The 13,846-nt window shown below is 35.8% G+C and overlaps 1 protein-coding gene across 5 annotated transcripts in view; it reads left to right on the top strand.

The window, feature by feature from the left end:
• The window catches only part of EPHA5 (EPH receptor A5), a 411,524-nt gene that overhangs the window by 337,074 nt on the left and 60,604 nt on the right, over window positions 1-13,846 (top strand). For 3 of the 5 annotated variants that reach the window (XM_018049506.1, XM_018049503.1, XM_018049502.1), the window contains one exon: window positions 10,746-10,811. The exons of the other annotated variants lie outside the window; for them this stretch is intronic. In XM_018049506.1, the coding sequence (XP_017904995.1) occupies window positions 10,746-10,811 (66 nt within the window). The remainder of the gene's footprint in view (window positions 1-10,745; window positions 10,812-13,846) is intronic. 5 annotated transcript variants of the gene reach the window in all.

The raw sequence follows: 13,846 nt of genomic DNA, 5'->3' as shown, positions 1-13,846 counted from the left end.
ACTAGTTGTAAACAAATGGATGAAATAAGATTTTAAAAGGCTTCCCCTACCTTTCTTTTCCTTTTGGTTTCAGGAATTAGAAAAAGTCTACATGAGTGATCCAGAGAGCTCTGGTCTAAAGGTATCAGTTCAGTTCAGTTCAGTCGCTCAGTCGTGTCCGACTTTTTGCGACCCCATGAATCGCAGCACTCCAGGCCTCCCTGTCCATCACCAACTCCCAGAGTTCACTCAGACTCACGTCCATCAAGTCAGTGATGCCATCCAGCCATCTCATCCTCGGTCGTCCCCTTTTCGCCCTGCCCCCAATCCCTCCCAGCATCAGAGTCTTTTCCAATGAGTCACATCTTCGCATGAGGTGGCCAAAGTACTGGAGCTTCACCTTTAGCATCATTCCTTCCAAAGAAATCCCAGGGTTGATCTCTTTCAGAATGGACTGGTTGGATCTCCTTGTAGTCCAAGGGACTCTCAAGAGTCTTCTCCAATACCACAGTTCAAAAGCATCAATTCTTCGGCACTCAGCCTTCTTCACAGTCCAACTCTCACATCCATACATGACCAATGGGAAAACAATAGCCTTGACTAGACTGACCTTAGTCGGCAAAGTAATGTCTCTGCTTTTGAATATGCTATCTAGGTTGGACATAACTTTTCTTCCAAGGAGTAAGCGTCTTTTAATTTCATGGCTGCAGTCACCATCTGCAGTGATTCTGGAGCCCCCCAAAATAAAGTCTGGCACTGTTTCCACTGTTTCCCCATCTATTTCCCATGAAGTGATGGGACCGGATGCCATGATCTTCTTTTCTGAATGTTGAACTTTAAGCCAACTTTTTCACTCTCCTCTTTCACTTTCATCAAGAGGCTCTTAGGTTCCTCTTCACGTTCTGCCAGAAGGGTGGTGTCATCTGCATATCTGAGGTTATTGATATTTCTCCCGGCAATCTTGATTCCAGCTTGTGTTTCTTCCAGTCCAGCGTTTCTCATGATGTACTCTGCATATAAGTTAAACAAGCAGGGTGACAATATATAGCCTTGACATACTCCTTTTCCTATTTGGAACCAGTCTGTTGTCCCATGTCCAGTTCTAACTGTTGCTTCCTGACCTGCATACAGGTTTCTCAAGAGGCAGGTCAGGTGGTCTGGTATTCCCATCTCTTTCAGAATTTTCCATAGTTTATTGTGATCCACACAGTCAAAGGCTTTGGCATAGTCCATAAAGCAGAAATAGATGTTTTTCTGGATCTCTCTTGCTTTTTCCATGATCCAGCAGATGTTGACAATTTGATCTCTGGTTCCTCTGCCTTTTCTAAAACCAACTTGAACATCACAGAGTTCACGGTTCACGCATTGCTGAAGCCTGGCTTGGAGAATATTGAGCATTACTTTACTAGCATGTGAGATGAGTACAATTGTGCAGTAGTTTGAGCATTCTTTGGCATTGCCTTTCTTTGGAATTGGAATGAAAACTGACCCTTTCCAGTCCTGTGGCCACTGCTGAGTTTTCCAAATTTGCTGGCATATTGAGTGCAGCACTTTCATATCATCATCTTTCAGGATTTGAAACAGCTCAACTGGAATTCCATCACCTCCATTAGCTTTGTTTGTAGTGATGTTTTCTAAGGCCCACTTGACTTCACATTCCAAGATGTCTGGCTCTAGATTAGTGATCACATCATCATGATCATCTGGGTCGTGAAGATCTTTTTTGTACAGTTCTTCCGTGTATTCTTACCACCTCTTCTTAATATCTTCTGCTTCAGTTAGGTCCACACCATTTCTGTCCTTTATCGAGCCCATCTTTGCATGAAATGTTCCCTTGGTATCTCTAATTTTCTTGAAGAGATCTCTAGTCTTTCCCAATCTGTTGTTTTCGTCTATTTCTTTGCATTGATCGCTGAAGAAGGCTTTCTTATCTCTTCTTGCTATTCTTTAGAACTCTGCATTCAGATGTTTATATCTTTCTTTTTCTTCTTTCCTTTTCTCCTCTCTTCTTTTCACAGCTATTTGTAAGGCCTCCCCAGACAGCCATTTTGCTTTTTTGCATTTCTTTTCCATGGGAGTTATTTCCTCAGGGCAAGCATTCTTAAAGAAAATTTTTTCTTGAAGATTTCTCTGGAATCTAAAGAATATTGTGACTACATTGTCAAAAATCGTTTTTTCTGTAATCATAGTTTTATAGCCAAAATTTAAATCAGATAGTAGTCAACTTGGCCCTGATAACAAGGACGGATTGGTCCCAGCAGGGATTGTCCCTCTGGGAAAATACTAGCCTTAGTTTTATCAGCCTCAGGCTATTGATTACAGTAGGAAGTCCTGAGCATAAGGGAACTTCAGTTCATTTTCTATCCTATGTCAATAAAGACTTAATATTTTTAGGCTATTTTTCTTTGCATTGGATCATAGCTATAGATTGACCAGTCCAAAAAAAATATTTTTTTTCCCCCAAGGTGTTCCCAGGTGGAGTGTTCGAACCTTAGAGTGAGTAATTCCCATATTAGCTCTAGGCGTTTGTACCAGTTATCTGTGCGCTCAAACCGAACCAACAAAACCAAACCGAACAAATAAAACCAAACCGAACCAGAACTTCACCAGTCAGGAGTCATGTTCCAAATGAAACAAAAGGCAAAGAGATGCCCAGAAATCAAAAGGCAAGTGGCAAGAGTGCCCAAAAAGGTGGTAAAGTGATGCTCAGAAATCAAAAGCCAAGTGGCTTAAAAGCCAAACGTGACTTCCCAGTTCCACTAGACCTGTGACCTGGCAGAGCCAGTACTAGCAGCTGTTTTTGGTTCTGATATAGTTTCAAGCAATTTCTTGTTGGTTTCCTGCAAAGAAATTACTCTATCATTTACTCTTCTAGAGCTTCTAGATACCAGTCAAGGTAAGCGTAGCCAGCCTTTTCTAATTGTGCATGCAAAAATATCAATTTTGAAATATCAAAAGCAACCCAATTTGGCCATTTTAGGTTGAGATCTCTTTCAGTATTATTTCTCCAGTTAACTAGGTACTTGTATGTATGAGCTCTGTTACATATTGTACATGAATCTGGCTGGAGTGTTAGTCAGAGACTGGCTTTCTGACACCCCTTTGTTTTTGTTTATGAGGATTCTGTTTCTCATTTTAAGCTGAATTTGTCAGGGATAAAAATCACTAGTGAACTTGTGTAGTGGGCCCATGTGCTACTTGTGAGCTTAACTCCTCCAGGAGTCACCCCAGAGTCGTTTCAGCTCATTTTTCGTGTCAGATTCTGCCTCCAGCAATCTAAGATCACTCTAGCTGCTCAGGTCACTGAATGGCCAGTTCTTATGTGCGGCCCCTGGACGAGCAAGTATTTTAATTAATGAGTGGTTTTCCCTATGGGACCACTGTATGGAAAGAGGACTAGACCTCCACCACTCCGGTAAATTTCTCAATCACCCTAGAAAACTGAAACTGGCCAGGAGAAGTCATGACCCTTTTCTTCAGAGCAAATGCTCATGTATTTTCCTCACTTTTATCCTGACAAATTCTATAATGGCAGTCAAAATGAGGAAAAGTCTCAAATCAACCTGTTACTTAACCACTCAGTGAAGACCATTCAGTCCCCTCCAACAGACCGAACTCAGCATCTTTCAGGTGAGCCCCAAGTATTCCTCAATTTTTTTCCCAATCGAGCCCCACTACCCAGTACCTGGGAAGAGGCTGCAGTTTTCATTTTGCCCCACATGAAACTTAACTTGCAACTCTCAAGTTGTACATCTTTTTTTAGTCGACACCTGTCTCTGACTTCCAGAATTCTTTACTTTAGTATGAATATTACCATAGGATTTTTCAGGCTTGAAACAGGAAACACAAGGAGAAAGCAAGTGTGTTGGAAAGAGAGAGTCCTATTGTGTGTTTCTCCTTTACTTTCACACTACTCCTACAGTCCCAACACTTCTAATACTAGATGTCTGGGGTTATATTTTCCACACCAAGCAATTCCCTGTGAAGTTCCCTGAGTGTCCTGAATTCAACTCAGTTTGATACTAAACAGAGTTAGCACAGACCCCACAGGTTAAAGGCTCAGTCTCAGGCTCTCCCTTACTTCTGACACATACATCAATACTAGGTCCCCAGGTTACTCATAGCTTCTCTGTGTCTAGGCCACGAATCAAAGGTTCCCATGATTCCCCTCCTTAGATTAGATTATTTGCTAAAACAGCTCACAGAATTCTGGGACACACCTACTTATATTTACCAGTTGATTATATAATAAAAGATTTGGTAAAAGATACAGATAGACAGGTGAAGAGATACATAGGCAGAGGTCAACTGCAGGAACATCTCTCCCATGGAGTTGCAGTAGTCCAGGCTTCCAGTTTATGGGTGTATTTTGGGGATTTTTGCGGAGGTTTTACTATGTAGGCATAATGAATCATTAACTCCATTTCCAATCCCTCTCCCCTCCCTCGAGAATGAGAGGTAAGGCTGTAAATTTGACATTTCTAATCAGGATTTGTTCTTTCTGGAAACCAACCCACCAAGAAGTCACCTAATTAGAACCAAAGATACTCTTATCACCCATAAAATTGGAAGAGGGTTAAGAGCTTTGTGTCAGAATCCAGAATTAAAGACCAAATATTAGAAGAAGAGATGCTCCTAGAACACTTACTACTTAGGAAATCACAAGCATTTTAGGCGCGCAAGTCAGGAACTGGAAGTTAGTACAAAAGATTCCCCTAGTGCCTCTATATAGCAAAGGTTCTACGAGTTCCTTGTCAGGAACCAGGAGCTGATATATGCTGGTGTATATATATATATATATATATAGCTTCCTAGATGGCACTAGTGGTAAAGAACCCACCTGCCAATGCATGCAACATAAGAGAAGCTGGTTGGATCCCTGGATGAGGTAGATTCCTCTGGAGGAGGACATGGCAATCCACTCCAGTATTCTTGCCTGGAGAATCCCATAGACAGAGGAGCCTAACGGGCTACAGTCCATAGAGTTGCAGAGAGTTGGACATGACTGAAGTGACTCCACACACACACATATTTCTTATTATTTTAAGATGTGAAGTGTGCCAGGTTTATAACTTGATTAGGTAAGACTAACATCCACTGGTGTTTCAAAACTCACCTCTCACCTACTAGGGACTAGTGCTTGGCTAGGACAGGTGTTTTTTCGTTAGTAATTTTATTTATTTATTTTATTTTTGACTGTGCTGGGTCTTCATTGCACATGGGCTTTCTCTAGTTGCAGTGACTGGGGGCTACTCTTCATTGCAGAGCCTAGTTTTTCTTTTTGTGGAGCACAGGTTCTAGGGCACACTGGCTTCAGTAGTTGCAGCACGTGGGCTCAGTCATTGTGGCTCCCCGGCTCTAGAACACAAGCTCAATCACTGAAGCACATGAACTTAGTTGCTTTGTGGCATGTGGGATCTTCCTGGATCAGGGATCAAACTGCTATTCCGTGCATTGGCAGGCAGATTCCTCACCACTGAGCCACCAGGGGAGTCCTAGGACAGTTTTTGATGAGGGGTCCTAAGGTGTAATATCGAGATAGCTATTGCTATTGATGAGGGATTAGAAGATTTTTAGTAGGAAGGAAGCAGACTACTGGAAAATATTTTAAAATTACTGCATAAAACTATGTCCTATTACAATTTGCTTACAAAATGACTAGAGGATAGTGATTGATTTACACATATAATTTGATGAATGTGTTGTACATGTGTGTTTCCCCTAAGAGTTACTCATAAACACACATGCACATGTCTCTTTCTAGCCATTTTGCATTACTTTCTCTTGGAGTGGGAATAATTTTCTGTCTTTTTGTCAGAAGTATGGGGACTGAGGTGCAGGGTTTGGGAACCATATGTCTTATCATTATGCTTCTTATCTATTTCCCAGTTTTTGCAAAAAATGTTTTCAGTTTAGTCTAGTTTCATTAGGAAATGAATAATGAATCTAAGAAGGGTGACAGTAAGACACAGATGCAAAAAGGACTGCAGTATGAGATTTTTTTGAGAAATGTATAAAACAACATTGTCAGTGTTAACTGAACAAAATCCTAAATTACTTTTATTGTGAATATGTTACATATTTAAGTTATTTTTAGCATTTTAAAACTGATGTGGTGCAAATGACAGTATATTGTGATAAGCATTATAATTGGAATTATTTGAATTCTTTGCTTTTCTTAAAATTAAGTGAAATTACCACAAAAATTGAAATCAGAAAGAACTAAAATTATCTCATAAAAATGCAAGTTCATGAAATGCTCAAATACAGTAATTCTTAAAGATTTTGTATGCCTTTTTGTCATCATTTTGTTTCTCTGCACACTAATTTTTAACCTAATGTTTAAAAAATTTAATATTATACTGTATTAATTTCATTCCTTCATAAACTCCACAAATAGATTTTGTTAACTGCAAGATATTTATGTGTTGGTCGTTGGCTCCTTTAAAGTCTATAGCCAGCCTCATGCATATTGTTTGCTCCTGACTTTTTGCCCTAAGACCATGTTATTAAAATAATATCAGTTTAAACATTTTTTAAGTGCTGACTGTGAACCCAGGACAGTGCAGAAAGCTTTGCATATATAATCAAACTCATTCTTCAAAGCAATCTTGTGTGATGTAGTTTCTATTATTTGTCTCATTTACATCAGTGACTAGTTTACCAAAAGCTATACATTTATTAGTGAATACATTGGGGATTGCTGCTAATTTAACTACAAACTCCATGATCTTAATCATTTTGCTACACAATCAAAAGGTAAGGACATTTTTGTCACTCTTAATAAGTTTCAGAGGGTTGTTTTCTAAAGTATTGGTGGTACTTTTTCATTGTGACCTTTGAGGGCACAAATTACACTCTTCTCCAGTACTAAGTTCCATCATTTTTGTTGTTGTCATTGTCTTATTTAAAATGGGTAAATTAAGTAACTTTTTCATTTCCTTTTTTTTAAAGTAAACTGAAAATACTTTCTATTTAATTAAAATACTTTGGTGGAATTGCTTTCTGCCTCTCTCATTTATCTTTTAGGATCATTGTGTTTTTCTTATCCACTTGTATGATCTCTTGTTTAAGAATTTAAGTCATCATTTATCCACAGCCTTTAGTCTTGCTCTCTGATCTAATATCTTTGAGGATTTCTTCCTTAGCCTTATAATCACCTTTCTTCAGCAGACGGGAGGTTATCTTACATTGACACACTTAGTACATTTATTGATCAACTCTGTGTAAGACCTGGCTAAAGTAATTTCATTTGGATCTTCTTTGGGTCTGGAAAGCTTCCCTTATCACATGTTAATCTTCAGAAGGACAAATCAAAATATCTTGTTAAAACAAAGATCTACCATTTTATATTAAGTCTAGAAAGGCTAAACTATTTTAAACTTGGATAATAATGATCTTGTTATAGCTGCATGCAGTTACTTACAGACTCCAGGTGCTAAAATCTGATGGGAATGCAGATGGACTCTGTGTTGAAGCATAGCTCATGTATATTAGATTGGCTGCTATTTCTAGCATATTTTGGTTTCTGTTCCTAAATTATTTCTGAGACTTGTAAGCGTTTTTAACCTGTACTTTGAGTATTTATTGATTAAGGAAAGAACATGTATTTTGTACCATCTGGTGCTGAAGTGTTACTGTGACAGCATCCTCAGAGTTTATTTAAAATGAGTAATTTGAGGGATTACTATTCCACTTCAGATATTTATAGAAAAGGAGCTTCAGTTTTAATTTTCTTAATGATATATTAATGCACAGTCTGCTCTGATCACTATACCCTCAGTAAATTTATTCCGTGGAAGTGATTTTTTAAATTACACTGGCCATCTATATTTATGTGAGTTGGTCTGAATGGAACTAGATATTTAGTTATTTTATAAATGGAAATACTTAGTATGGTAGTAGTATATGGATCATGAAAATAAATTTCTCTGAGATAATGAGAATCTATTCTATCACTTTGATTATATTACTAAGAGCAATAGCTACTACTTTTCTCCCAAAGCATACAATGTGCCAGACACTGATCTAACTGAATACATATTTTCTCTCACTTTATTTTCACAAAACCTATAAGATAGAATCCATTATTATCCCTATTTTATGCCTGTAATCTGAAATACAAATAGGTTAACTAGGGTATTTAAATAAATATGCCATCTTAAAACAAGTCAAAGAAAATATCAGTACCAAATCTAAAACAATGACAGAAAAAAACAGAAGTATGAGTGTTTGATTTTACATGATTTCAGGTTTTTGATTAAACTTCTTAAAAACTATAAACTTGAAGTCTAATGATAAGTAATATAATTTATATTCCTCAGAAGTAAAATTTGCAGTGTTATAATGAAGTGTGTGTGAGTATGTGCATGCATATGTACTAATTTGTAAGAAAAAAGTGTTATTATCTTCTTTCAAATGAAGAGGACCAAATAAAATGCTAGTATTTTTGAAATCATGAGTGTAGTTTTTGAGTCTTAGAACACTGATCAAGCATTAAACAAATCCTTATAGATAATGACCAATCACAGCCCAGTTCTTGCTTTCCTAAGTACAATTCTATATGAGTTTATAAACTCTGCACACTCAACTAGAAAAATATTTATACTTTGTTAGAGATGAGATCACCTTTTTTTAACTGTTAAAAAACAGTTGTGTACATTTTTCAACAATCTAATATTATTTATTGATTTGGAAATGTACTATTCAAAATTAACACATATATGCAAATGTTCCATATTAATAACTATTAATAAGTTGAGATAATTGTGCCATTAGTGGCTCAGTCATGTCCAGCTCTTTGCAACCCCATGGACTGTAGCCCACCAAGCTTCTCTGTCCGTGTGATTCTCCATGGACTGTAACCTGCCAGACTCCTCTGTCCATGTGATTCTCCAGGCAAGAATACTGGAGTGGGTAGCCATTCCCTTCTCCAGGGGATCTTCCCAACCCAGGGATTGAACCCAGGTCTCTTGCATTGCAGGCAGATTCTTTACCATCTGACCCACCAGGGAAGCCCAATTGTGCCATTAGGTAATATCGATTACAGTGAAACTACTTATATGCCATTCATTATGATTAAACTGTGAGGGGGAAAAGAAAAAAAGATCAAGGAATCATCCTCATCTCACAAAACTAATAGTTTAAAATAAAAGGAAAGCAGACTTTCTTTAAAATGCCTGATAAATGTTTTAGGCTTTTCAAGCCACTTATTCTCTGTTACAACTACCTAAGTCTGCCGTGACAGCAAGCAGGACTCCTGAGTGTGGCTATGTTCCAATGACGCTGTATTTACAGATATAAATGGTATGCTAGATTTGGCCTATGGGCTATATAGTTTGCCACTCCTAAATATGAGTACTTATATAAACAGAAGCAATAGGAGAGTTGCCATATCAAAGATATCAAAGACGTTAATAAAATAAATGTAATTTTAAGGAAGTATATCAAGATTTGCCAAAGTATTGTACAGATGCTTTATATGCTCTTATAAATATGTTAATAATTTGATATATTGAACTTTGACTTTTAATATCTCTACAGTGAAAATAATTATTTGGCATATTTTTTAAAATACAAAGAATCAAATTGGAAATAAATGTCACGCTGCCATTTTAGTGACAGCCAAATTCTCAGATACTTAGTAATGGGAAAAATTAAAGTACTATCAGTGCTCCAAAGAAACTATATGGAACTTTGCTTAATTTTCCTTTGAGAAATGTCCATTGGAATTTGATTTAGAAATACTTGTCTAATTTTGTTAGCATTTCCAAATATATTGGATGTTTATATTGTATTTTCTTTTCCTTATTTGATATAAAATGAGTAGATATATTTCATAATTAAAGTTCAAAATAAACAGAGTTTAGATAAAAGTCTTGGCCTGCTGTTATGTGGTATCATTATTGAGCTCATCCCACAGTTGTCCTGAAATCACTCTAAGGACAGTTTATAAAAACTGGAAGTAAATGCATTGAAACACTATATAACTTTTGTGTTCTATTCTGCCAGTAATTTATGTGATTTCTAACAATAAAATACATTATATTAAACAATTTACTTGGTATTTTCTGGATTTTTGTTTTACTATGAATATGTGGTAGATTAAAAGAATATTGAATCTTGCAATATCCAGAAAAGTGCATGTATTATATATATAGGTTGATTTTTTTATATATAGCAATAGCTCTGTGAATATATTATAGAGATGCATTTTTAAAATCTGAAATGTAAATTAAATGGTCACTTTCCATAAATGATTGGTGAAGTCATGTAAGCATAGCATTGTCAATAGTCTGTGATAAATGATGCCGCTGCTATAAGAAATCAGTGGGTCAAATAAGCAAGGCATTATTCTCCATCTTAAATTTGTAGGTTCTACTCAAAAAAATTATTTACAAGGCTGTTTAGAATGTCTTTTGAATATAAATTTAGCAGGCATTTCTGAGGAAAGATATATTCAAATGGGCTTATAGCTTTATTTGTTTGTTTTAATTGGATAATCAAATACATTGACTCATTATATTTCCTATCAAATATGCTCTTTAAGTATAATAAAAAGAACAATTTAATACAGCGTGGTATTTCTTAAATCCATAAAATGCTTCTTAATTTGAAGGGCATTGTGGAAAAATTAATTGTATGCCTGTAGGAATTTTTGCTTTTAAAAAGCAGAACAGACACCTGTCTGAATTGGTCGTGTCTTTATGCTGTATCGAGGGAGTGGGATCTCTTCCTTATCTTGGGCTCTCTTGTTTGCTTTTCAGTTGCTGCGATTGTGGCTGTGGAAGGGCTTCTTCCCTGTGCGCTGTTGCCCATCCAAGCCTAATATGGTTAGTGTTCCCCTCCTGCTTTCACTCCTATGTGCTGTCCCACCTATATGTATTATCGTCAGCATCCTTTTTTTTTTTCATTTGTGTACATTTTCGTAGTTAGTGCACCAGTTACAGTTTAAAAGAAGAGTAGAATGAAACTGTTCCAGAAAGAATCTTGAGTGATTTCACTACATATACTTTTAAATAAAACATCCGTAAAGTGTATCACCCCTATGTCAAGCATTCATACTTCTCTTCCAAGGCTTTTGCTGTGGTCCTGATTTAAACCAGGGAGTTGTAAGATTTTAACATCTGTTTTACATTTAACATGTCACTGTTTATGTTGTTCCATTAAGATTAAAACCATATTATACATGGAAATAGAATGCTACTTCTGTCAAGGGGAAGTCACTTTTTCTGTCTCCCAGAACCATGAAATGAACATAAGTGGGGTATTCTATTTTAATAATCATTGTGAATATATGTTGCATTGGAAAACAGAACCACATTTAATTTTAAATGGCTAACTTAATAGTTTAAGCTTGAATTATTTCAGATATTATGTGATATTGCTAATTCGGTATCAGTGAAGTAAAAAGCATCCATATTTTGGGGGTCAGTGTCCGAATGGGATAGTCTTAATTATTTACAAATACAAATCTTAAATATATCTGGGTTATAGCAGTAAACTTGTAGGCTAGAACATAAGAACAATGAACTCTCTTTACAGATTTAGAGAGTGCTGTGTGCTCAGTCATTCAGTCGTGTCTGATTCTTTGAGACCTCATCAACTGTAACCTGCCAGGCTCCTCTTTCCCTGAGATTTTCCAGGCAAGAATACTGGAGTGGGTTGCCATTTCCTGCTCCAGGGGATTTAGAGGGACTCCTACACAATAGTGAGCTACCTTGTAAAAACTACCAGATAATTTCTGTCTAGGTTAAGGAGTCTGAATCACTCCACTACTATATTGAGCTATTATTTGTAGGCACAATTTGCCAAGAAAAGAACTGAAATACATTTTAGAGAATGGGCCTTTAAAATTGTTACTTTTATTTCTAGGTGTAAATTAATTTTTGTTGATTCAAAAAACTGTGGTGTGGTTGAGTGTGTGTAGATGTGAGAAGTGGTGGAAGAGGTACCAATGATCTTCTGAGAACAAGAGAGTGTAAACACAGACTGATAAGATTCTTTGATCTTTTTTTAAATCTTGTGAAATGTTTTTATTTGAAAAAAAAATTGAAGTTAATATGAAAGTACAGATTTGTTCCTGTGATTTCAGTGACAGACCAAAACCAAAAAAAAACCTGAAATCTGGTTGACAGTGGCTGAAGTATAATATAAATGGCTTGAAACTGTGATTTTATTTTTTTTTACTGCTCTATAAAAAATTTAAAAATGATCACTGAGTTGCTTATTCTAACTTGACTCTCAAATACGGATATTATAAGAGATAAAATCATCACTGAAGCAGAATAGAATTTACATCTTGGAGAGAAAAAAAAATGACATCCAGACATACCTTGAACTAAACCTCAAAGATATCTTAATGGGTATATGAACATTAATGAAGCCATGACTCAGAAAAGTATTGGTGAAAACTAACTTTAGCTGGATTTAAATTGCTTGATATTTTAAAAAATAGTATCTTTTTCTACTGTATAGTTGACTTCAGGGAGTTTGTAAAATGAACAAATAATAGAGGAAAAGTGGAAAGCTGGAACACTTCCTTCACAAGGAACACACCAGGAAACTTAAGAAAATACGTTTTATTTCCTAAATCTTCCCTTTTTTTCCTAACATTTTTCTCTAAAAATGTCACTAATTTTAACTCAATCGGTATCTTTGTGTGTGTGCATTTATATTTGTGTATGTGTGTGCATTTAAGTGTGTCTGTAGCACCAAAAACAGAAGTTATTTAGCCACAAATGGGCTTAGGTACCCAAAAATGATAACAGTTTGGGTGCAAATATTTATGGAAGAGCCATAATTTTTTAATGCATTCTTAGTAAAACAAAACAAAATAAAGCAAAAGAAACAAACTTTAATTGAGTTTACATAAATTAGACAACCAGAAATTTGTTCTAAATTATTGTTTGGGGGGAATGGAAGCTAAATATGTTTTTATTCTCTGATTTCTCAATTTTCATTTCATAATTTCTGGTCAGTATAAGGTTTCAGTTAAAGATAATGTTTCTTTAGATTAAAGCCTTGGGAGAAAAACAACTTTAGATAGTGGAAATTAGGACTGAGAAGAATTTTCCTACTAGAATCAGTAAAATACTATGAAACCTTGACCCAAAATCTTGTCTCTTAATTTTGTTTGTATAATCGTATTAGGATTTGTCAATTACCACATAAATAATTTCCAAGGATCATTCTGTCATCATTTGTGAACAGACATATTTACAATTACAGGACAGAAGTTGGACATTTTGAGATTTTGGAATCTTTTTTTTTTTTTTTTTTTTTTGCATTTCTGAAAGACTAGGCATGAGTATGTGTGCTTGGTTTTGACCTTAATATAATGCAATGCTTATACATGAAAATTGCCAATTGTAAATATCCTGGCTTTTCAAATTATTTTAATATACCTTATGGAAATCTTAGGGTCTGAAAGACATAATTTCAACATCATTCATCTAGATCCTTGGTTTTGCAATTCAGATTTATTAAATTATCTCCAGGGCTATGGAGTTCTGAGTTTTACTATTGTAGTTCCCACGACAGAAACATGCTCCATTATTTTGCAAATGCTAATTACATTTTGCTGTCTTGATCTCAAATTATTTTTTGTCACTCTAGTTGCTTACTTTGTTGTGAAATTGGGAAACATAGGCATAATGTTAATTTTTACAATATTCTTCTTGCTTTGATTAAAATCTACCCAGTTGTGGATGATATTTCTGTAATATGTTCTAATGAAACTCAGATGCCTAAATTTTAAGCACTCTATCCCCAAGACTGCTTACATTTTTAACAGAAGTATTTTTATTTTAATCACAGCTGGCTTAGGATTCTAGTCCTCCCACCCTACATCCAATCTATTTTTATA

This window comes from Capra hircus, chromosome 6 (genome assembly GCF_001704415.2).
Source record: "Capra hircus breed San Clemente chromosome 6, ASM170441v1, whole genome shotgun sequence".
NCBI classification, from domain to species: Eukaryota; Metazoa; Chordata; class Mammalia; order Artiodactyla; family Bovidae; genus Capra; species Capra hircus.
The sequence above is the reverse complement of the archived record's forward strand: the minus strand, read 5'-3'. Positions and strand labels throughout refer to the sequence as shown.